The 25,077-nt window shown below is 43.2% G+C and overlaps 1 protein-coding gene across 2 annotated transcripts; it reads left to right on the forward strand.

The window, feature by feature from the left end:
• Positions 1-743: 743 nt before the first annotated feature.
• Positions 744-19,610, forward strand: ZNF346 (zinc finger protein 346). Of its 2 annotated transcripts, none has more exons than XM_044280701.1 (7): positions 744-901; positions 4,402-4,505; positions 4,590-4,685; positions 7,249-7,405; positions 9,530-9,775; positions 15,998-16,091; positions 18,878-19,610. In XM_044280701.1, the coding sequence occupies exons 1-7, from the start codon at positions 844-846 to the stop codon at positions 19,185-19,187; spliced, it is 1,065 nt and encodes a 354-aa protein (XP_044136636.1). In that variant the 5' UTR covers positions 744-843; the 3' UTR covers positions 19,188-19,610. The 2 variants fall into 2 exon arrangements, with proteins under 2 accessions (XP_044136636.1, XP_044136637.1); XM_044280702.1 differs by having other exon boundaries at positions 7,252-7,405.
• Positions 19,611-25,077: the final 5,467 nt, after the last annotated feature.

The following is a 25,077-nucleotide window of genomic DNA, read 5'->3' on the forward strand; positions in this document are numbered from 1 at the left end:
CTAATCCGATGGTATAAAAGAACTCCAGACTTTACATTGAAAGTCAATGGGGACGGATCCGTTTGAAATGGCACCATATTGTGTCAACTTCAAACGGATCCGTCCCTATTGACTTGCATTGTAATTCAGGACGGATCCGTTTGGCTCCGCACGGCCAGGCGGACACCAAAACGACTTTTTTTTCATGTCCGTGGATCCTCCAAAAATCAAGGAAGACCCACGGACGAAAAAACGGTCACGGATCACGGACCCACGGACCCCGTTTTTGCGGGCCGTGAAAAAAAACTGTCGTGTGCATGAGGCCATACAGTGATATTTTCCTGCTGGATCAGCGGTCCCCGGCAGCGTCCGGCTACGACGCGGACATAGCCTTAGCATGCTTTCATACAGAACGTACCCAAGGAGGTGAAAAACAAAAACAGCAAAATATGATGGGGGAAAAAACATACATTTTTAAAGAAATTTTATAAGCTGGTTCAAAGGTCACTGGGGAACAATGCAGCAAATGTGAGGTAAACCCATGACAGAACGTTGTTTCATCCAGTGTACTATGTGTAAGCAGCCATGTTGTCACTGATGGCGGGAACACCTGCTCACTGCACTGATATACACAGTAGCCGTACCTAACAATACATGTGGAAACCTCTACTGTTGAGTACCCCACCCCGTGTTCTTGCCAATAAAGCTTTGATTTCGTACAAAAAAAATAAAAAATCCGGGGGCAGGATGTTGGAATCTCGCGAGCGTTGTGACGGTCTATCTCGCGAGGTTTCCGCTCTCAACGCGTGTACCCTTTCTTGACGCCGTGTGCTGCGCGCTTTACCAGTTGCTGCTATTAGGAAGATGGCCGACGACTTCGGGAACGGTGATGGCATGGATCTGCCGGTGGGCAAGGATGCAGGTAGTTATAATGGAGGAAGGTGACTGAGGGTGGGTGTAACCGGCCTGGCCGGGGGTGTTCAGAGCGCAGTACCCCGGGATCACCAGACGGTGTCCATTCAGAAACTGCGGGCGGGAAATGCCTTGCCTTAGCTTTATTCCGTGCTGTGCATCCCTCAGTCACGTGGTGCAAGCCCCCAGATTACAGTTCTACACCTGTACAAGCCCCTTTAGGTGGTTTGTGGGCCATTGCTATGTAGAAAAGGCCTCAGACTAGGACATGCTCTGTATTTACGGAATTACGGTGTGCTGTCCTCATCCTTCGTGGCCCCATTGATACGAATGGGTCTGTACCCATTCCTTTAAAAAAAAAAATTTGAAAGCTGCCTGGGACTCCGCCAGTCCAAAAGCAGCGCTCTGTCCTCTCCCCCGAGCTGTGTGGTGACCAGCGTGCCTGCCATAGGCCCCACTGGGCACCAAGCGGTTACCACCCCGTGTGCTGTTTCAGATCAGGCTACCTGGACAACCCTTTTAATTTTCGTACTTTGTTCCCCTTGGTTTTTGTGTGCCCTCAGGGGCAAGGCCATGATCCCATGGAGGCGGTCAGATTTCTCCATACTCCAAACTTGGCTGTTTTTGTAACTCCCATAGAAGTAAAAGGAAGATTCTAGGAGTAGTAGTAGTAGTTTCATAACGGCTGATTGGCGGTCTGATATTGATGACCTATCCTGAAAGTTCAGCAGTATCTGCAGCCTGGACAAACCCTTCATGGGTCCAGACTTTAAGTAGCAGGACATGTAGAGCGGCGCCACTGTTGCCCCCGTTACAGTCTCCCACGCTGTATGCTAATTACTACTACGGGAACACCAGGGAGTCATCAGCTTTTCTCCCTGGGCGTTCCTTCTCCATTGCTGTAGCGCTGTCCAGTCGCAAACCGTCACAGCCCGGATGAAGGTGAGGCGTTTTTTTTTTGTGACTCTCTGTGCTGAGATTGGACAGTGTTACAGCCAGGATGAAGGCGAGTTTTATTTTGTGACGCTCTGCGATTGGACAGTGTTACAGCCGGGGAGAACCCTGTTCTTACACAGGAGCAGGCATAGTAAATTCAGAGTCCCTGTGACTTTCCAGAAGCACGTATAAGAAATTAGGCGGGTAGAAGAATTCTTATGTTAGGCCGGGGCGATTATGGCACAATTTAGATTATCATCTCGATAGTTCTTTTTGCTCTACTAACTATACAACTTGTCCATGTGTTGCAGTATCCGCTGGGAGGCTTCAGGGTAACTCCTCCTCCTATGATCCCTATTGGGGGACAAGTCATTGCTTCCCTCCACCGGTCCAGCAGGGGGTTCAAAATATGTTTAAAGGGTGGACATCTCCTTTAAGTCCCTCTTAGCTGTCATGGGTTTTTATTTTATTTTTTTGTGCTTGAAAAAGACGTAGTCTAGAGTAAAATACAGTAATGTCTGCATACACTGTGCTCAGTTATTTTTTATTTTTTTTGTAGCATTTTGAGCTTCAGCAGTGTTTGTATCTACTTTATGGAGAAAAGCACAAAAACTTGTATCCTATACATGTCCCAAGAAATGCCATGAAAACGCTTGAAATGCATCTAAAGGTGTTTGTGAAGGGGCACTTGGGCCTCTTTCACATGGGCGAGATTTCCGCGCGGGTGCAGTGCATGAGGTGAACGCATTGAATCCGGACCCATTCATTTCTATGGGGCTGTGCACATGAGCTGTGATTTTCACGCATCCTTTGTGCGTTGCGTGAAAATCGCAGCATGCTCTAATTTGTGCGTTTTTCCCGCAACGCAGGCCCCATAGAAGTGAATGGGGCTGCGTGAAAATCGCAAGCAAGTGCGGATGCGGTGTGATTTTTCACGCACGGTTGCTAGGAGACTATCGGGATGGGGACCCGATCATTATTATTTTCCCTTATAACATGGTTATTAGGGAAAATAGCATTCTTAATGCAGAATGCATAGTACAATAGGGCTGGAGGGGTTAAAAATAATAATTTAACTCTCCTTAATCCACTTGTTTACGCAGTCCGGCTTCTCTTCTGTCTTCCTCTTTGCTGTGCAGTAGGAAAAGGACCTGTGGTGACGTCACTTCGCTCATCACATGGTTTGTCACATGATCCATTACCATGGTGGACCATGTGATGAGCGCAGCGATGTATTCAAAGGTCCTTTACCAGGTCCTGAAGAAAGAAGAGAAGCCGGGCTGCGCAAACAATTGGTTCAAGGTGAGTTAAAAAAAAAATATATATATAATTTTTTTTTTAACTCTCCTTGAACCAATTGTTTGCGCAGCCCGGCTTCTCTTCTTTCTTCAGGACCTGGTAAAGGACCTTTGAATACATCGCTGTGCTCATCACATGGTCCACCATGGTAATGGATCATGTGACAAACCATGTGATGAGCGAAGTGACGTCACCACAGGTCCTTTTCCTACTGCACAGCAAAGAGGAAGACAGAAGAGAAGCCGGACTGCGTAAACAAGTGGATTAAGGAGAGTTAAATTATTATTTTTAACCCCTCCAGCCCTATTGTACTATGCATTCTGTATTAAGAATGTATTATTTTCCCTTATAACATGGTTATAAGGGAAAATAGCAATCTACACAACTGGTCTGGGTTCCAAACATGCCGATTTTTCTCACGCGCGTGCAAAACGCATAAAAATGTTTTGCACTTGCGCTGAAAAATTGCGCATTTTTCCGTGACGCACCTCCATCTTATCTGGCCCAAAAACATGATGCCCGTGTAAAAGGGGCCTTAGGGTGAAATGCAGACCAGAAGCATGCACTGGAATCGCCAGTGTTTTTAAATACTATGATAGAATTTCTTTTAAAGGGAACCTGTCACCAGTTTTATGGTGTCCTAACTAAGGGCGACATAAATAAGTGACTGATTCTCTTAGCAAAATGCTGGGTCACTTTCTTTAATTGACCCAGTCATTCTGCCAACATCTTGTATTGAAAAGCTCCAGCTCATAATGATGAATCCTTTATATTCATGAGCTCCTGACTCTCCCCACCCACCTGCTGCTGAATGACAGTTATTTTCCATATGAATCAGCAGCAGGTGGGCAGGGGAGTGGCTCTAGCTCTGAGGTAAATATACGCTGGACTCAATGACATCACGCCGGACTCGAATCAGCTCATTAGCATGCGGCATCTTTGTGTGTATATTATGAGGTAACCATCTTTCACACCAGTAAGTGAATACATCTAAGGTACCTTTTAGTAGTTAATGATTGTATATAATTAGTTAGATTATAATCAAATATCCACATGACAGGTTGCCTTTAAGCTATTTTATGTACTGTGAACTTTCATGGGTTATCGGTGCAGGTTTTGCAAAAATGGTGGGAAAAAAACCTTTTTGTATGAAATCTGAGACCTGTTTTTTGCCCCAAACCAAGTATGTTGGACGTGCTAAGTAACTCCTATGCCTTCCATTTTGTTTGCACCCTCTTTGTGCACCTCTGATGTACTGGTGGTTTTCTTTTCTAGTAAATCGTCTCATCCAGGAGAACAGTGACATTTTCTCTGACACACATTGTAAAGTATGCAGTGCCGTCTTGATCTCGGAGTCCCAGAAGCTTGCTCATTACCAGGTGACACTTCTTTTCATATTCAAAATGACATGCTATAGGTTTACACATTCATAATTCTTCCAATTTCTTTCCTGTTCCGTAAAGAGCAAGAAGCATGCCAATAAATATCGCCGGTACATGTCCATTCACCAAGGAGAAGATTTTACCCCAGCAAAAAAGATGAAAGCGGATGATACTGAGGTAATTAATACTTGTTTTCTTAGTAGGAGGGAGTAATATATTAGGTGGTCTTCACACATACATTTTTTTTTTTGTGGCACTTTTTGGTCCTTGTCAAAGAAACATAGTGAAATCTGTGCTTTCGTGCTTTTTTTTTGGCACTTTATTTTTTTACATATTTTTATTACCAAACCTCATACCTACAGCACGCGAAGATTTAAAAAAAATTAAAATGACACTACAAAAAATGTTGATCCACAGGATATTCCCCTTACTTGTTCTTCTGCAATGCTCTGCAGAACTCCTCTAGTCTGTCAGCTCCTGTGCCCAGCATTTGTCTCCTGAAGAATCCAAGGAGAGATCAGACAGCAGTGCAGGGGGCGTGGCCAGCACTGTGACATCTGGTGTACGGGCACATATCTGCTCTCTCGGACTCCTGCACAGATCATCATCAGAGCAGGGAGAGAAGCTGACATCACAGGTCATGTGACCCTCAGTGAAATCTGAGAAGGGGGCTGAGGAGTAATTCCTTCATGGTTTTAAGAGTTTGGTTCCCACTGCGTTTTGTTTGTGGCAAAACTGCCGCATGCCCTTCATTCTATGGGTTAGTACGATAACGATGCCCCATATGTGTAGTTTTGTTTTTATGTCTAAATAGTGTAAAAAAAAAAATTTAAATTCTCCCATCGCTTTTTTAGTTCGTGTTATGGTTGTCTATTGAGCTGTATAGGGGCTAATTATTTGAGGGACAGTCTGTACATTTTTTTGGGTAAGAGAAGCAATGAAAAAAATGGCAAACGTTAATTAATATATTTATATAAGAATTGCAGCATGTATACTGTGGGTCTCGTCAGCGAAACTCACAGCAGTCAGAGCAACTACTGACATCTCCATTGGCCGCAGGGGATGTCTGTAGGAAGCCCGGAAGCAGGAGCTTCCGGGTTTTTGACACTTTAGATGCTGTGATCTCACTTGATCACGGCATCTAAAGCCTTTAATTACTGCAATCGGCATTATTGCCGGTCACGGTAATCAGCGGCAAGTCTCTGCTGTTTGAAACAGCAGAGACCTTCTGGCCATGATGCCCGCTGCATGTGCAGTGCTGGTAGCTAATGGGTTAAAGTGCTTTTATGATTTGTTGGATGCAGTTGACAAAGGGTACTTTCACACTAGCTTTTGAGTTCCATCATGGGCTCAATACTGGAAAAAAAACAGATCAGTTTTATCCTAATGCATTCTGAATGGAGAGCAATCCGTTCAGGATGTCTTCAGTTCAGTCCCTCTTACGGTATTTGGCCGTAGAAAATACCGCAGCATGCTGCAGTATTTTCTCCGTCCAAAATTTCGGCACATATGCTGGATCCGGCATTTATTTTCCATTGAAATGCATTAATGCCGGATCCGGCACCAAGTGTTCAGGAAAAATTGATATGTCCTTTTTGGTCTGCGCATGCGCAGACCTTTGAAAAAAATAAAATACCGGATCCATTTTTCCGGATGACACCGGAGAGACGGATCCAGTATTGCAATGCATTTGTGAGATGGATCTGGATCCATCTACAAATGCTATCCGTTTGCATACGGATTTCCAGCTCCGGCAGGCAGTTCCAGTGAAGGAAAAGCCTGCTGGAATCCAACAATGCAAGTGTGAAAGTACCCTAAGTCTAGTTTACAGCAAGCTGTGGAGGTGTATATGTCAGATGGTTAAAAAAATAGTAACAAGCTTGTTGCTCACCTTGCCAATTTCCCCTGCCACTGTTCTGACTGCCCGTCCCCGCTGCCATCCACTTCTTGTTGATATCCTGCCACTGAGCCAATCACTGGTTGAGGGGCAGGACTCTGCTGCAGCCAGTGATTGGTTAAGTAGCATTCCCAGAAGAGGAGTGCAGCGTGGGATCTGCACAGTGAGTCGCATCCAGCTATGAGCCAGCTCTGTTGGCCTTTGTAAAAGGTCCTACACTAGCAGTCCTGAGGCAGGTGAGCTTTAGGGGAAAGCTTTCATGGTGTTTTGGCAGTTTTTTTTTTTTTTAATGTGCTCTAACGTCTGCAACCAGGACTTTTTATTAAAGGCTTTCTGTCATCAGAAAAATGCGATGTGCCAATGTCAGCTGAACATAACTATATTAGTCCCATGTCACTGTGTGCAGCAGTTATCTAGAAAAACTAACTTTTATAATATGCAAATGAGTCTCTAGGAGCAGAGGGGGTGGCACCTTCTCTTAGAGGCTCTGTTCACTTACCTCTTTCCATAACCTTCTACACTTGATTGACGGGGCCAGTTCAGTATTGGGCGCAGTGAGGGAAGGACGTTCGCCGGCTTCCTTACTGCGACGTATTCAGCGCAGGTGCAGTGAGGAAGCCGGCTGTTGGCGAATGTCCTTCCCTCACTGGGCCCAATACTGAACAGGACGGCGCAGGCGCGAGATTTCCTCGGCAGACAGGAGACCAACGCTGGCCTGGTGTGAGCCTTGCCGAAGAGCAGTGGTTTATGATTTCCTCACCTTTTATTACATTAACATGCACTTCATATTATACAATGTAAATGTTATCTTCTCATCGTACAAGTGTTTTATTTTCTTTTTAGCAGACTCCCAGTGAGGAAGTGGATACGAATACAAAATACAAATGCTGCTCGGTCTGCAACATGACCTTTTCATCTCCAGTGGTGGCCGACTCTCACTATAATGGCAAAATACATTCAAAGAATCTGAAACTGAAGGAGCAGGGTGGAGTGCCCCAAGGTATGAGATCATGTGCTTTACTAGGATTCTGTAACTTAATGTTTGCCATGGGGATTGCGTTGTCAGAAAATTACTGTGGTTCAAGTTTTTGTGTTAATACTTTTTTGTCAGTTCGCTGTGTATTTTAAAATCTATATCTTTCAGTTTTCACACTAGTAGGCTGGCGTCTTTACTTAGTTTTGACGTTGTCACAGGCAGAATACCAATGACCTGTAGTGTCTCAATATAGATAACATAGGATGCACCATTCACAATACATGATGGTCACAGCTCATCTACTCCTCCCCCTCCTCAATGACCTCTGCACAAGTAGCAAAAAAGCATTCTCACATGGAAGTTAATCTCCTTTCTACAGGTTCCTATGGTCCATGTGGCTGCTGTAAAGCAGATCTCTGAAAGCTATTAACAGCAGCTTAGGCAACGTGGCCCCCCTCTTAATTGAGTATAGAATGAAAGACCGAGAATCTACAATCGGATATTAAATTGCTAGAAAAAGGAACTTGTACCTGGTTCTAATTTGTAAAATAAAGTTGACATGCTCCCTATGAGTATTGTATAGTCAGTACATGATTTATTCACACAATTCCTAAAGCAGGGGTAGGAAACCTCCGGCACTCCAGCTGTTGTCAAACTACAACTTCCAGCATGTATAGAACTCCCATAGAAATGAATAGAGCATGCTGGGAATTGTATTTATATTTTATTTTTTTGTTCAACCATGCTATGTAACATACTAACAGTTGTTCAGTGGGAAAAAAATGGACTGAATTTGTGATATTTTATATGGGGAAATTAAAAGAGAACCTGTCATCAACGTTGTGCTGCCTATACTAACAGCAGAATAAAGTAGACAGGTAAGATGATTTCAGCGGTCTGTCATTTATAAGTTAGAAGTAAGTGGTTGCCAACATCACAATCATTGCAGACTGGGCCTGGAAAAGAGTCCCGGCCACCTGAGAAGAGTCCTGGTTATTCATGAAGTCCTGCTCTCCTGCCCACCTGCTGATGACTGAGTCTTCTACCTAGTTTTCTCCCTCTCTCTCTAGGAGAGAACTGCCAATCATCAGCAGGTGGGTGAGAGTGCAGGAGATTATGTATAACCAGGACTCTTCTCAGGTAGATTTGACTCTTTTCAAGGTCTGGGCTGCAATGGTTATAAAGCTGGTTCTCAGCAAGCCACTTACTTTTCGCTCATGAGTGACACACCACTGGAATCTGCGTTTGTCACAAATTTATGCTGCCCTCAGTGAGGTTAGCATAAAGCTGATGATGGGTTCCTTTTAAAGGGGTTGTCCGGGATTAGAAAAACATGGCTGCTTTTTTTTTTCCCCAAAAAAAATCAGCACCACCCATGTCCTAAAGTTGACTACAATGGAGCTGAGCTTCTGTACTGTACCACACACAACCCATGGACAGGGATGGGGCTGTTTTGGGAAGAAAGCAGCCAGCCATGTGTTTCTAATCCCCGACAACCCCTTTAACAGAAAACGCTAAAGGGAAAACTATGGGGTAAAATGTTAGTTTATTGCTGACCGAAGTTGTGAGCTTGAAACCACTTGTCTATGAGCCTCAGTAGTACAGCCACGAGCCCCCCCAAGTTCCCTCTGATTGCTGATGTAATCTTGTAGTTCACAGGAAGTCAGCCACAAGAGACATGGTTCGTTTTTTCCCTTTCTCTTTTCTGGGTTATTTTCTACAGCCACAGATTTCCAGAGAGGCTACATCAATGGATATCCTTCTCAATTTGCCAGTATAGAAGATTATGTAAAATATTTATGGCATGTGTGGCAATAAAGCATTGTAGATCTGGTTTTGTGTCTCCCCCACCCCCCATCTACCCATTAAAGTCAAAGGGGCTGAGCTGCAATACCAAGCACTGACAATATATGATGTACAGCGCTATCATTGGAACTTTGGTGAGCGCAGCAGCTCTGATCGGCATGTCCTGAGGATAAGTAATTATCTTTTCCAGGATAACCCCTCTAAGTGGCAACTCTGAAACTGCAGTATTTAAATATTAAGTCTGAATGTCAGTCTAGTTTTAGGGATTTTCTTCCAAGATGGAAGGTTGAATTGTTGAATTTAATAATCATTTAATCATTTTTATCAATTGTGTTTCCTTAGTTATGCCTCGAGTTGCCAAGCCCATACCAGTACCCCCAGGAACGCCAGATAAATCGGACCCTAACAAGTTTTGCCAGCTTTGCAACGCTACCTTCAATAATCCTCATATGGCGGAGCAACATTACAAGGGCAAGAAACACGAGAAGCAGGAGACTAAAAACAAGCTCATGAGTATTTATAGCCGCTCTGGGAAAATGATACCGCAATCTACACCCCTCAATCCACAAACGCCAGGCTCTGGAGCAAGTGAGTCCAATGCTGAGCCTGATTCTCAAAAACCCACTGTCTAATGTGTCGTGGAAATAACCGTTTTGTAGTACAAGTCCTTCTCTTCTGTTTTATAAGATTTTATTTGCTCCACTAGTCCAGCTTTATTTCAGGGTTTGAAGTGCTTCTCTAGCACCCCTTCCCCAATATCTCTACGTGAATGTACTGCATGAACAGCTCTCCTCCTACAACACAGTCTTTCCTGTCTCCATGGTTTTCTGCTAGTTTACAAGCTGCAGCTTACATGTGCAATGGCAGATTCTGGTTCTGCTGGAGTGTGTTTGGTAAATGATGCACTCTGTGTCAGGGTATATGCCCTAACACTTTCATATATTGAGATATATTATATACACATACATAGACAAACATCTTGGAACTGGGCTCTGTCATGTAGTGTTTTTATTTTTTATTTTTTATTCCTATGTTACTAAGCTCCTTTACCACAAGCTTGAAAGGGCACACTTGAAATAACCTTTACTTCAATTAGGTTTTTGTTAATTTTAGGGTTTTTATTAAATTCTACTTAACCAACCAGTTTTTGGTCAATGAGTTTATTATGTTTTTAACAATGTGTAGACTGCTTTCTTCCCCTACATATGTTCACAACCCAAACAGTGTAGACATTGTGGCTCAAGGGCAGTTTCGGCGATTATCAAATCCATCCAAAACGTGTATCTTGTTAAATTATGGGTTGTTGACAAGAACATGGAGTGGGTTAAAGTTTGCTTTATACTGTTCCAGTGTGGGTTTACAGCTCCTTAAAGAGGTTGTGTCACCTCAGACATTAGTGGCATGTCCTTGCATAATATGCCACCAGTGTCTGAGATATCGCTAGGGCATGCCACCAATGTCAGGTAGGGGCTAGTCCCACCACTTGCGCCCTCACCAATCTGACCTTGATGGTATATCCTAACAATATGCCACCGGTCTGAAATGAGACAACCCCTTTATTGTTTCAAGATAGTTAATTCATTGCCCCTCTCAGCTGGAATAGTATGGTACATTGACCATGTTCAACTCCAGTAAATACTAGAAGTTACCAATATTAGGCAGAACAAATATTTCAGGTGAAGACTGGAGCTTCTAGTGTAATTTTTTTATTTTTAGCAGATTTTTCAGTCCATCTTTGACACCTAGGACCCAGGTATTTTTGCTTGGAGAGTCTGCATATGGCCAATGCTACAGGGGAAATGTAGTATTTACATGTTGTATTTTCAAATGGATGACCATATACTAGATGGCCTGGGGGGGTCCATAACATGGGGCTCCACTCTTTTATGTCCATATGTTCTAGGACATCTTCCAAGGAATGGATTGTGCACCCTTAGTTCACACATGGCACAATGGTTGCAGATTTTTGATATGGGATTCTGTTCCAAAAATGTACAACATAAAGTTGAGAAACAACAACTTGGACACTGCTAAATCTGAGGGTATATGCACACAGTGTGTTGCATTCAGATTTTTTGCAGCCTAATACAGTACCAGCTAAGTAGCTGAGATGTTCAAAATCTCGTGTACACAGCATGGACACTTTCTGTGCAGAAATTTACCTGCTGTTTGCATTTTGAAATCTGCATCACATTTGTGTGCATATTTCTCCTTTTACAATGCAAAGGGTTAGATTTGGGGCAAATCCACATCAGACTTCATGGTAAGATCCATAAGTAACACATCGGAGCATTCACAAACTGCACTGCCGTGTGCATATACCCTACATCCGGTGCATTTGTGCTAGGTTCAGTGGATTTTGCTCTTCAAATTCCAAACTGAAATTGGCAACATAATCCATAATTTTTATTTTTTTGGGGGGGAAAAAAGTTTTACATCAGAAAAAAAAATGATACAACGTTCATTGACTTCAGTGATTGACAGAGCATAAAAATGCAGCCTGCAGTTTAGGGCTAGGTTCACAAGTGACTGAGCTGCGGATTTTCTGCTTCTAATCTGCGGCCGAAGAAAAATTTATCAAAGGGCATTTTTTTTTTTTTGCAGAAAAACTGCAGATTAGATTTTATTTTTCTGCTGGATACCTTTTTTCTTGGAAGAAAAACATGCCCCATAGTGTGAACAGAGCCAAACTATTGCAATGACGTTTTAACCTGACAGATGAATTACTACTTAGAAGGATTGCGTAGCAAACAACACATAGAACTAATAAACAGTGATGTGTTTTTAGCATGGTTACTACTTTATACAGTTTACAAATTGGAAAACCAAAAACGGGATCATTTAATTAACCTGTACCCCTCTTTGTGCCCCCTGCATCCCCACTCATCTCTCATTTTATAAATACTATTTGATTCGTATTGACTTCACCCAGTTCATGTTTTCGATCGGATTCGAGGGGCTAGGTCTTCTCACCCTTGGACTTGGGACAGTTTAGCAGTAGGGAAATTATGGATCTGGATAACTTTTATTTTCATACTTTGTTTTTATAGACTGCAATTCTCCTCTGCTCCAGTCAGTCGCTGGTTTGTATTAATGTATTTTGCTTTCTTTTCCATGAACATTGCTATTGTACTGAATAGATGTTGTAGGTGTGAATCACTTGGAAGATGTGCTTGTGTTTAATCATAATAAAACCTTTCCTGGATTCGTCACGAAATAAAAACGTGTTCATGTTTTTAAATGCAGATTTTGTCTGTTATTTTCAAACTGGCTGATGACTTATTTTTAGTATGTACCAGTATATTAAAAATAATCATCTCTCACTCTTCCTTTCAACATCTAAATTGAAGCGTGCATATTCCGGTCACCAGTGAAATTCCTGCAGGATATAAAATGTTTTTAGCAGAATACATCTGGGCTCTTAAAGGGGTATTCCAGGATTGTAATATTGATGGGCTAGCCTCAGGATAGGTTATCAATTTCCGATTCAGGGGTCCAATACCCAGCACCCCCACAGATTTAGCAGTTTTCGGATTGCACCACAACTACACAGTTCTGTCTGTTTAGCGGATGGTGCTCGTAGCCGCAGCACTGCACCCATTAAAGTGAAAAGAAGCAGCGCTGCAGTTACCTGCTCCTTCCACAACACAATAGACTGTGCTGGCTCGAAACAGCTGATCAGCAGGGGTCCCGGGTGTCGAACTCCTGCCAATCTGAAATTGATGGCTGATCCTGAGGAAAGGTCATCAATGTCAGAATCCTGGCATACCCCATGGATTTAGGCTCCATTCACACGTCTGCAAATGGGTCCGCATCCATTCCGCAATTTTGCTGAATGGGTGCGGACCCATTCATTCTCTATGGGGCGGAATGGATGCTGTCCGCATTTGCAGGGCACGGCCCCGATCTTCGGGTCCCCAGCTCTGCAAAATATAGAACATGTCCTATTCTAGTCAGCAGCTGCGGACAAGAATAGGCGTTTCTATAGGGGTGCCGGGCAGGTGTGTTGCGGATCTGCAATTTGCAGGTCCACAACACACCACGGACGTGTGAATGAAGCCTTAGCCTCTTTATGTTGGGAATAAAGGGTTTCAAACATATAGAAGTTCAGAACTTGGCCTTTTTTATTTTTAACCAACTGGCTTAAAGGAGGCTTAAACACAGATATCAATTTAATCACAGCGTGTCAACTCCCGATCAGCAGATTGAATGATGTCTAGACACAGCCCCATGCATTTGCAGTGGATGTGCACAGAGCTGTGCCTGGTACTCCATGAAGGGTATGTAGCTCACTAGGTGCACCGTAGCCCCCTTCAGTCGGCTTGCACCTGAACCCCAAAATGCACGTTAATTATCAGCAGGATCTGCTGACATAGGTCTAATGTGTATGAGGCTTTGACATCTTGAGAAGTGAACAGCACCACCATCGGTGCCGTTTTTTTACCTTCACTCTTGGGCCAGCTGTGCCCATTCAAGGTATGAATGCTATTAACCCCAGTATTAAACTTACCTGCGGGGGTCCAGGAATTAGAGGATTTGTCTTGGTTAGGGTGCTTGTATATTTTAGAACTAGTTTCTCCAGTTGCTGACTGTATACACAGTTCTGCTCAGAAGAAGGGATGCAAACCCACTTTTCCAAGCCAAGAAAGACCTACTTACCATAACTTGCTGGCCTCTCCTGGTCCCTCTCGACACAGAAATAAGACGGCTCAGCCAATCACTGGCTGAGGCGGGTCACTGCTGCTGCCAGTGGCTAAGTCACATTTCCTGTGTCTAAACAGGCCAGGACGTGGAGACCGGCAGGAAACCTGGAAAGCATCACAATGGGAACAGCGAGTCATCGGTAAAGTATTACTTTTACTTTTTTAAACCATTCTGCCCCTTCTTAAATTTTTATTTTTTAATTTTTATTTTTTTCCCGTTTGGACAAGCCCTAAAGTATTGAAGCATGAAAACTCTGATCAGAGCTGGGCACAAAAAGCCTCCCAGTCTATGCCCTTACATATGGCATCCAGTGCCATGTATAAGGCATAAAGAAGAAAATTAAAATGCTGTTGCAAATCTCATAAATAATTCTCCCCTATAGAGTCAGGTGTATTTAAACATTTCTGTTTGTTTGGATTATAACACAAAAATGCGGGCTACTTGACCACCTTCGTTGATGCCATTCAGAATATATCTTGTCATGTAATGTATTTGTGCATGTGAGTTCATCAGGTTGTACTATGGTATTCCCAATCTTAGGATTTGATACTTTAGCTTAGTGGTAAAGCCAATTGCAGAGGTCGAAAACTGTGCAGATTTGTGACAATTGTTGCTGTTTTCATAGGCTTTATGTCCGGGGTACAGAAGAGTGAATCATTTATCGAGTTCTTCTCCTTCGAGGGGCTTTCCCCGCTACTGAAAAAGCTCCCTCCTGACAGCAGCTTGACCAAGTATCATTGTGTGCACTGTGGCTCCACTTCTGGCTATCAGCGCATGAACAGTCGCTCCTCTGGGAGTAGAAGCCGAGCTACTGCACTACTCGGAGCAGCAACGCGTATGTGAGATTGTCAGTCAAATGGCAGGGGAGATTCTTCAGCATTGGGGACAGACCCTCACAAGTGAAGAGGTCTTGTTAATAAGACCTCGATTTGTTAAGGTAACAGTATGGTCTACATGCCAAAAACGATGTCCAGGCATTGGCTTTTGAAAACATCCTAATTTGGTCTTTTGTGACAGCTGGAACCTGCAAGGATCACAACAGCAAGAGTCCCCATTCAAGTGCACTTGTGTGATCACTGCTCAACTAACTTCTGTGAGACTGATAGAGCCAAGCTTTTCACGTGGCAACTCCATCATAGATGTGAATGGAGCCGTGGTCACGCATGTGCACTACCACCGCACATAGGGGGCTTGGAGGCCTGTGGATAGTTTATAACTGCTGGTAATGGAGGAAAACCTATTTAATGCAGTTGAGGCAGCAGCTTCCTTACCAGATAGGTGAGTTATGTTGTCATTCTAGGTCTGTCTAATCTGTGGAGAGGGTTTTCCTGAATAATGGGGAATTTGTGCCGTGATACCCATTATCCAACCACTTTGCAGTGATGTGTATTCTCCAGACATGCTGCGTATTGAATGTATTACACTTGACAAGCGGCATTTTCACACTGCCAAATATCTACAGCGAAAACAAATGCTACACAAAGACACAGCCACACATACCTGCCAGTTTTATTTTATTTTTTTGCTACAAGAGGGCAAAGTGAGTTTTTTTTTTATTTTTTATGTAAAGGCAATTATTGCAATGGTAAGAAGCCCCCTAGGTCTCCATATGAACTGGCGGTCATTAGTAGGGCAGTCTAGCTCGTATGTCACCTTGTACTAGATGTAATGAAGTCATTTAGATTAGAAGATGCCTGTCTCCTTAATATTCTTCAGCCTTTGTTTCTGTTAGTGTTAAGAATTTACTTGAAATCCTCCTGCGTGCCAAGCTGTGGACTGCTGCCAACTTGGATGCCCATAATCTATTTGCCTTATCCTAAGGTGTAAAGGTGTAAATTCTGGGCAAAAATCAGTTTTTGTTGTTTTCCCAGCCTTCCCCCCCCCTCCCCTCAGTGAGTAGCATTCATCATAGTGAGTTTTAAGATGCATTATACATATGTACCCGAACTCCTGTATTGTTGAGAAACGCTCTAGATATAATTTCTTCAGCAAGTGAGCCCTTTTTGAAGCGCTACAAGCCGATGTATTCCTGTCTCATCTTTTGTGTCTTATTAACATGTCTTGGGTAGCAGGTCATATTAAATACTTTCCATTCCTTTGTTTCAGCCGGAAACTGGTTCCGCTGTGATCCATGCAATGTTGTTCTGAATTCTATAGAGCAGTATCAGGCTCACATCAGTGGATCCAAACACAAGAACAAGTAAGTTTATTCCACTATCAAGATATCTAGCACTTTTCTTAGATTCCTTTTAATTTACTAATACTACACATTTTAATCCCACACAGTAACAGCTGGTCTATGCTGTCCTATCTCAGGGCAGCATAAAGTAGCAAAAGATCACGGTTTATGGCGATGTGGCACTTGTCATTGTGAAGTATTTCTTATTTAAAAAACAAAAAAGTTTTTATAACATGCAGTGCTGAGTCCATCATCTTAAACTCCACCCACTGCTGGTTGACAGCTTGCTCACTATTACTGTGCATAGAGAGAAAGCAGTCAGTCTGCCGTTGGTAGACAAGTAAGGCTACTTTCACATCTTTTCCATTCCGGTTTTGCGATCTGTCAGAGGCTATCAAAACAGCAGGAAAATGCATCCATTTGAATAATACAACTGGCTGCATCCCTTCAGAACTGATCAGGTTGTATTAGATCGAAAATGAACTTGCCGGATCTGTTTTTTTTTTTTTTTAAATGTCCAAAAAATAAACTGATTCAGCACCATTAACCTACATGGCTTGTTCAATTTCCCATGCCGCACACAAAAACGTTGCTTGAAGCGGTTTGGTGTCTGGCATGGGAACGCTACAAAATGGAGCAGGATGCATTTTGGTGGACTCCGTTCCAGGTTGTTCAGTTTTGTCCTCGTTGACCATGAATGGCGACAAAACTGGAGCATTTTCTCCGGTTTTGATATCCTCTGCCGGATCTCAAATACAGAAAGGTAAACGCAGATGTGAACGTAGCCTTAGTGACACACCACTGTAATCTGAGTCACTACTCCATGTTTCCTTCAGATAAACCTGGCGAAAGATTCCCTTTAAATCTCCTACCCAATAGAGGAAATATGGTGAGTTAATTTCAGTGAAGACACTATCTTTAATTCCTAGAAAGGATAAAACAAAAGTTTCTGCGTTTCTCTGTCCCCTACAGGAATACATGTACAAGGCAGGATCTGATATAATACCCTGAGTGACGCCACATTTATTCACCAAAATGATGACACACACACACACCCCCCCTCCACCCCTCCAATTTTTGGCTTCTGCATTTAACTGTGCTAAGGTCTTAACGCTTGCGTTCACCGAAACGTACAGTTACGTCTTGGTAAGGAGTATGGAGCGGTCTCCTGCACTGAGCATAATCCATACGTGGTGGCTGCCGGCTGTATAATACAGCCGGCACCTGGCCACAATGCATGGAATCCGACCATCCCAGTCATTTAACCCCTCATATGGTGTGATCAATAGCGATCACTATATCTGTGAGGTTAGGCAAAATCCAGGGGGCTCTGATCAGTTGCTATAATTGCCTGAAAAGCTGTTCACAAGGCTTTCTTTTCAGGCAGTGTCAAAATTACATAGACTGCTGTCATAGATTGGTCACTGGGACAAGCTATCAAGTCTAAGTGGGGGGGATTACAGTAGGAAAAAGTTAAACTAACAAAAGCTAAAAAATGTAATCACTCCCTTTTCCTATTTTGCATATCTATTTTGTTTGGTTTATTTTTTATATCCGTGGTATCGCTGCGTCTGAAAATGCTCAAAATGGCAAAACATATACAGTGAAAGCTGTCACTGGAAAAAAGATCAAAATCAACATATCTCCATGTTTCAGTAACTGTGTCCCAAAATAAATTTAAAGTGGTTGTTTCGCTGCGGCTTTGAGCGCTTCTCTGTTCTCTAGGCATGGTTTTAAAACTATAGGGGGCGGTCCCTCTTCCTTTTACTGATGGCAGCAAATTTGGGATAATGTAATCCCACCCATTGCCTGTGTGTATATGCTCATAGTTGCATAGAACAACTCCAAGGACCCTCTTGACCTGTTGTATAGTAATGATCAGAGGACAAACAAGGTGGCAATGAACAGGGGCTACTGAGCATGCATGCAGGACTATGCACGCTCGCTTCCGTAATCTCAGCTAAAATCAAAACTGGAATTCTTTGCTTTCAGGGTCCGTTCATACGTCCGTAGTGTATTGCGGATCCTCAATACACCCTGCCGGCACCCCCATAGAACTGCCTATTCTTGTCCGCAATTGCAGACAAGAATAGGACATGTTCTATTTTTATTTTTTCCCGGAGCTGTGGGCCGGAAGTTTGGGTCCGCGCTCCGGAGATGCGGACAGCACCAGTATTTTTTTTTTTCAATTGGTCATTATTTAAAAATATTGAGCTGTTCTGTCACAAAGGGGTTAACTCTCTAGTTTGATACTTTTTTTTTTTTTTTCACTTGGTCATCTAATAACCCTTATCTCTAAATTCCTAACAGGTCATAAACACTTATTTAAGCCACATTCTTGTCAGCAAGATAAGAAATGAGCTATAATGACTGTTTATAATGTCAGAGAGCAGAGATAAGGAGCCAATCTGCTTACCAACTGATGGAAAAGAAAAAATTGAAAGGGTGCTATTAGAGCATCTCTGTTCTGTACAGAAAAAAAGATTCCATATTTTTAATAAAGACCAATGGAAAAAATATTTTTAGCTCAAAGTGAGTACAATGCCATAAAAAAAACCCGTGTTCTAACTGCAGAACCAAATCGGCCCAGACTTCGACCACTTATGGGAGCCTTGGGGACAGCTGCAAGGAAAAATGTCCTCTTATGACTCCTTTTTTGAAGAGGCCTCTCTGCACAGTAAGACTCTGTCTACTATAAGAATGCAGTGCTACTTTTGCCAAAATTATTCCAGTATGCCAGCATTATGTATTGATTGGTGATCATTCCTGTTGTCGTCTTCACAATCCATTTCCACTTCTCTCACCAGTTCAAACTCCATGGTAACCACACTTTCGGAAAGCCTGACGCCTCCACCCACTCGGAAGTCATATGGCGGTGCTTTGTCATCCAATTTCCAGCCGTCCTCAGAGGCCCACTCCACAGTTCCTGCCTTTTCATTGCCTGCAGGTGGACTTTCGTCTTCTGGGGGTTACTCGTCGATACCTGGCAATTTCTCCTCATACTCGCGTGGTCTGTCAAGTGCACGGCGCACAGCTTCTGGCGAGGGTCTGCTTCCATTACCCTCCTATGCTCCAGAGACCAGTGATGGCTACAATTATTTCAGTCAAGGCTATTAGACCATGTTCCCAGGGTGGTTGGTTCAGTTGAGGCGCAGTAAGGGTGAGTACACACGCACACTACAGATTGGTTGCAGAAGTTTCTACAACTGTGCCATTCGTCTGAATGGGACTTGCAGAAATTCATGTGTGCGCTGCTGAAACCTCCCCACAAGTGAATCCACCCGAACAAGCCAGAAATGTTAGTGACTGTGATGTTTCTGTTTTTGTTTTTTTAAGTTTTCTCCTATCCTTAGCAACTTCTGGAAACTGGTTAGACTGTTGGCAATGCTTACCCTTACACCACAGCGTAACTAGCGATAACATTTTTTTGATGGATCTTCCGGGAAAGGGGAAGAATGCCGTGTAACTTGCCAGCCATCTTGTGTTTGTCATTTGAAGTTCTTAAAGAAGAAGGGAAAAAAAAAAAAAAGCCTCAGCTCCGTTAATGTATAAGTGACACTATGACAATAGGGACATTTAGAAGTTATTGAACACCCGTAGCTACAACTAAACCTGCAGAATGTATGTTTTCCCTAAAACACTATTATATAGGCATTATTTTTATTTAATTTTTTTCAGCCCCATAGCATCATTTCTGTTTATAGTGCGGCCGACCATTGGGAAATGGGTGCTTTATGTTTCAACTTTGTTTTTAATATTTTAATTTATCTTTGTTTGTATTTCCTCTTGTAATCTTCCATGTGAAAAACCTTTTAGGCCTCATGTGTGCCTGTGGCCATATTGCGGCCCGCATACGGCGGGTCCGCAATACACACTCCGCATCACGGATGCGGACCTGTTCACTTGAATGGGTCCACAATCATGGAGATGCGGATCGGAAGCACTATGGAGAGCTTCCGTGGTGTTTCTGGCCGTGCCTCCGCACCGCAAAAAAAATAAACTTTTTTTTGGGCGGTACGGACAGATCACGGACCCATTCAAGTTGAAGGGGTCTCAATCCATCCCGACCGCCGCACGGACATTGCCCGTGCATTGGGTAAACGCAAATTGCAGTCCGCAATGCACATAACAGCTGTGTGCATGAGGCCTTACTCTGATCTGTTATTCCCCAGTGGGCTCTTCTTCCTGCAGCCCGCATCCCTTATTGAACTTTGCACAGCTTCCTTGTCTGTATGCCATGTAACGGCCCAACAGATTGCAGTGTAGGAGACCATTAAATGCTGTAGGACCAACCAATGACGCCGTGCGCTCCTGCTGCGGGCAGGATGCCAGGCCGGGATACCACGGACCGCTCACTGACGTGTGCATTCGGACTAAGACTACTTTCAAACTTGCGGCAGAGTGATCTGGCAAGCAGTATGCCAACTGATGGCATTTGTATGGGTACATTCACACTAGCGTTTTCTCTTCTGGCACTGAGTTCCGTCAAAAGGGCTCAATACCGGAAAAGAACTGATCAGTTATATCCCTATGCCTTCTGAATGGAGAGCATTCCGTTCAGGATGTCTTCCGTTCAGTCTTTCAGGATAATACCGCAGCATGCTACAGTTTGATCTCCGGCCAAAAAAACAGAAGACTTGTCTGAATGCCAGATCCGACATTTTTTTTTCCATAGGAATGTATTAGTGCCGGGTCCGGCATTCAAAATACTGGTATGCCGGATCGTCCTTTTGGTCTGCGCATGCGCAGACCGAAAAGAAAGGTGAAAAAAATAAATGCCGGATGACACTGGAAAGATGGATCTGGCATTTCAATGCATTTTTCTGACTGATTAGGATCCCGATCAGTCTTACAAATGCCATCAGTTGGCATACGTTTTGCTTGATCTGGCAGGCAATTCCAGCAACGGAACTGCTTGCCGGATCACTCTGCCGCAAGTGTGAAAGTAGCCCAAGACTGATCAGGATCCTGATCAGTCTTAAAGATGCCTGAGCAGTCAGAAAAATGCATTAAAATGCCAGATCAGTCTTTCCGGTTCATCTGGCAAAACTGATCCGGCATTTATTTTTTTCACCTTGTTTTTGGTCTGCGCATTTTGAATGTCAGGTCTGGCACTAATAAAGTCCTATAGAAAATATTGCCGGATCCGGCATTGAGGCAAGTCTTCAACCATAGAATGCTGCGGTTTTATCTTTTGCCCGATTGATCAAAATGACTGAACGTAAGGCATCCTGAACAGATTGCTCTCCATTCTGAATGCATGGGGATATAACTGATCAGTTCTTTTCCGGCATTGAGCCCTTTTGACGGAACTCAGCGCTGGAAAAGAAATAATAAATATGATTCTAATGAGTGGTCCGCTGCTCAGGTTCATAGCTATGGTGCATAGTTGTAATCTGCCACTAGGTGGCATGCACAATCCAGAAACAGTTTTTCTGATAGGTTTCACTAGCCATAACTGACCTAACACTTTGCTAATTTAGGTTAGGGCTACATGGCCACTTTGATAGTATGTCTTAAAATTTGAACGATTATATTGTTACTGGAATTTTATTTTCAGTGTAGTTACACTACTGTACTCAACATGACCCTTTTTTTAACGTGAGGTGCGAATAGATTGGACACTTTGTTTCATGACTTGATACTTCACAACCATGGTCACCGTCTAGATCTGACTTGGCCTAGGGCTACATGTTTACATTGACCGAGGGGATAGCTAGGTTGCATTGGAATATTGCAAGGAATTGTTTTTTTTAACGTGGCTGCATTTCTACACGTGACCTAATGCAACTACGCAAAGAAAAACAAAAAAAAATGCTGAACTTTTGATCTCAAGAGATGAGTGAATTGATTTGTATAGTTTACAGGGGCAGAAATCTCACCCAACCCTGCCAATTTCATGCCTGTTTCTCTGCTGGTACAGAAACAGCAACTGTGCTGGACAAGACTATAGCTTCCTGGTATCAGCAGGGGCGGTGTCGGAGCAGCAGCAGAGCCTCTGTGCTTGAGGGAGGGGGAGCCTTTTGGACAGCAGGGACAGTGCTTGCTCCAGAAGTCTGATGAACTATCTCTAGTCGCAGATCTTAAACTTTTTTTTTTGGTCACGATACCAGTCACCATGTAGCCCTATAAGCAAAAAGCAAGTGGAGATAATATATCAAAATATCACTTTATTTTCGAATATAATAAATAGGGGAAAAGACAGGATGGTAAACAGTGTACAGAGAAACATAGGGCAATATACACAATTGCGAGACCATGTGTAACCACACAATTAAGCATGAATAGCCTACAGGTCAAAATAGTTATGGTGCATGGACAACCAATACTGCATAGTAGGTGAAAAATAAACCCAACAAGGGATATATGCTATAAAGCAGAATCCTAAATCACTGATTGTCCATGGACCTCACATCAAAAGATATATATATACACCTAGGCATCCAAGACTAAGACATATGATAAATGTCACAAATAAAAACGGTCACTGGATATCAGGGTATGATAATGCCCCACGGATGGTATCCTGGGCCTAATATGGATGTGAAAGAGGGACCATGTATAGCTATACCATGGTACTATACATGGAACGTACCTGAGGACATGATGAACACAAGAGTAAGCCCAAAGCACAAGACCTCGACGCGCGTTTCACCTCAGCGGCTTCGTCAGGAGGTACTCAGTAACAGAAAGACAGGGTATATATAGTCTAAATAAAAGTCTAATTTGATTACCTGGATTGCGAACACCTGTGATCCGGTGAAGCGGGCGCGGAAACTCCATGATACACGGAGCCATCTCAGCGCGTACCCGTCCGCATACCGCGCATGAGAGATGGCTCCGTGTATCATGGTGTTTCCACGCCCGCTCCACCGGATCACAGGTGTTCGCAATCCCGGTAATCAAATTAGACTTTTATTTAGACTATAGATACCCTGTCTTTCTGTTACTGAGTACCTCCTGACGAAGCCGCTGAGGTGAAACGCGCGTCGAGGTCTTGTGCTTTGGGCTCACTCTTGTGTTCATCATGTCCTCAGGTACGTTCCATGTATAGTACCATGGTATAGCTATACATGGTCCCTCTTTCACATCCATATTAGGCCCAGGATACCATCCGTGGGGCATTATCATACCCTGATATCCAGTGACCGTTTTTATTTGTGACATTTATCATATGTCTTAGTCTTGGATGCCTAGGTGTGTATATATATATCTTTTGATGTGAGGTCCATGGACAATCAGTGATTTAGGATTCTGCTTTATAGCATATACCCCTTGTTGGGTTTATTTTTCACCTACTATGCAGTATTGGTTGTCCATGCACCATAACTATTTTGACCTGTAGGCTATCCATGCTTAATTGTGTGGTTACACATGGTCTCGCAATTGTGTATATTGCCCTATGTTTCTCTGTACACTATTTACCATCCTGTCTTTTCCCCTATTTTATTATATTCGAAAATAAAGTGATATTTTGATATATTATCTCCACTTGCTTTTTTGCTTATAGATTAGATACTATACAGGTGGTATGTGTTCCTGTCTAGGTTGGACAGAGAGGTGTTTGTAGGTTTAATAGTATACCATGTAGCCCTAGCCTATAGTGCATCATACATGTTTCAGTAGCATTTTATTTTGCGTTTTAGCAGGAGATCATTGTTCTATTCCAGGTAAGATGTACAGTCCGATGAAGACTGTGGAAGTTGTTGGCGTTTTATTGCAGCGACATAAACGCTGCTATTCTCTTCCATAGGAAATAATTAAAGTTGCACAAGGTTGTGGCTTCAACCATTGTGTCACTATGGTAGCGTTCAGTTAAAGGGGACCTGTTGCCACAAAATGCGGGGCAATATGCCTGCAGTATGTTATAGAGCAGGAGATGCTGAGCAGATTAATGTATATTTTTCATCGGAAAAGATTCTGTGAAACTTGTAATTTATTTATTTAATTCTCTATTTCTGACTTTATTGTTCACAAGGGAAGTGTTATCAGTGACTTTGTAGTGGCAGGTCCTCTGTAAAGAGTCTGTCAGCAGTTTTACTATAAAGAACTGCTGACAGCACTAACTAGGGGCCAGTGAGCGCAGGATAACCATATCTTTTGTGGAGCTTTTATTATCAGGAGTAGTGCGAGTATGAACTTTTATGCTACCAGGTTCTGCTGTTGCAAGTGCACTGGAGCTTCTCTGCATTGAGGGACGGCCGTAGAACCCAATTAGGACACCATTACAGCGGTCACTCAGAGGGGACGAGCTGTGAATCAGATCAGTGATGAGAGCACGTTTTGGTGAAGCTCCACCTGCAGTAGCAGAGCCTGGCAGAATAAAAAATACATACTCACTACTCCTAATATTAAAAGGTACACTTTTGCTGCTCTCGCCAGCCCCTGCCATGATCAAAACTGCTGACATACTGCCTTTAAAGTAGCTACAAGCTAAACCACCCCACCCCCATGGAAAGTGAAGGCTAAAAGCTGTACACTGTCACTGTGTTGGGCCTAGTCTTAAAGACTAAGTAAGTGAAAATTACCTGATATGTAATGAACTTGGGTTTGTTTTATTTTTATTTTTTTCAGCCAAATTCTAAAGACCCTTTTACATGGTCCGATGTAGCAGGTGACTGTTGGGAAGGAAGCGTTCCTTTCCAACAATCTCCTGCTCATCAGTGTAGTACATGCAGCGATCCCCTCGACAGTATGGGGAGCAGTGATCACGAATGTCATTGTTTGCCCCCATACAGAATCATTGTGCAGTCTAAAAGCCTCTGCTCCCGGAAAACAATCTGCTGCCCACTAATGATAATTTAGGTGACCGCATCAATGATTCTATTACCTGATGAACCAGCGTTTTACTCATTCATTGGGCGTTTAGCGTCACTTTTTACGGTGCTGGCAGACAGCGCAGTTGGATGCAGAATGCAGTTGAGACACAGTTACTGCATCAACACATGCATTCACAGTGCTGTTTTTGGAGGTAGCTCTGGTAAACTGGCTAAATTCTGTAACTGCA

The sequence above is a fragment of the Bufo gargarizans genome, chromosome 2 (genome assembly GCF_014858855.1).
Source record: "Bufo gargarizans isolate SCDJY-AF-19 chromosome 2, ASM1485885v1, whole genome shotgun sequence".
In the NCBI taxonomy this organism is placed as follows: domain Eukaryota; kingdom Metazoa; phylum Chordata; class Amphibia; order Anura; family Bufonidae; genus Bufo; species Bufo gargarizans.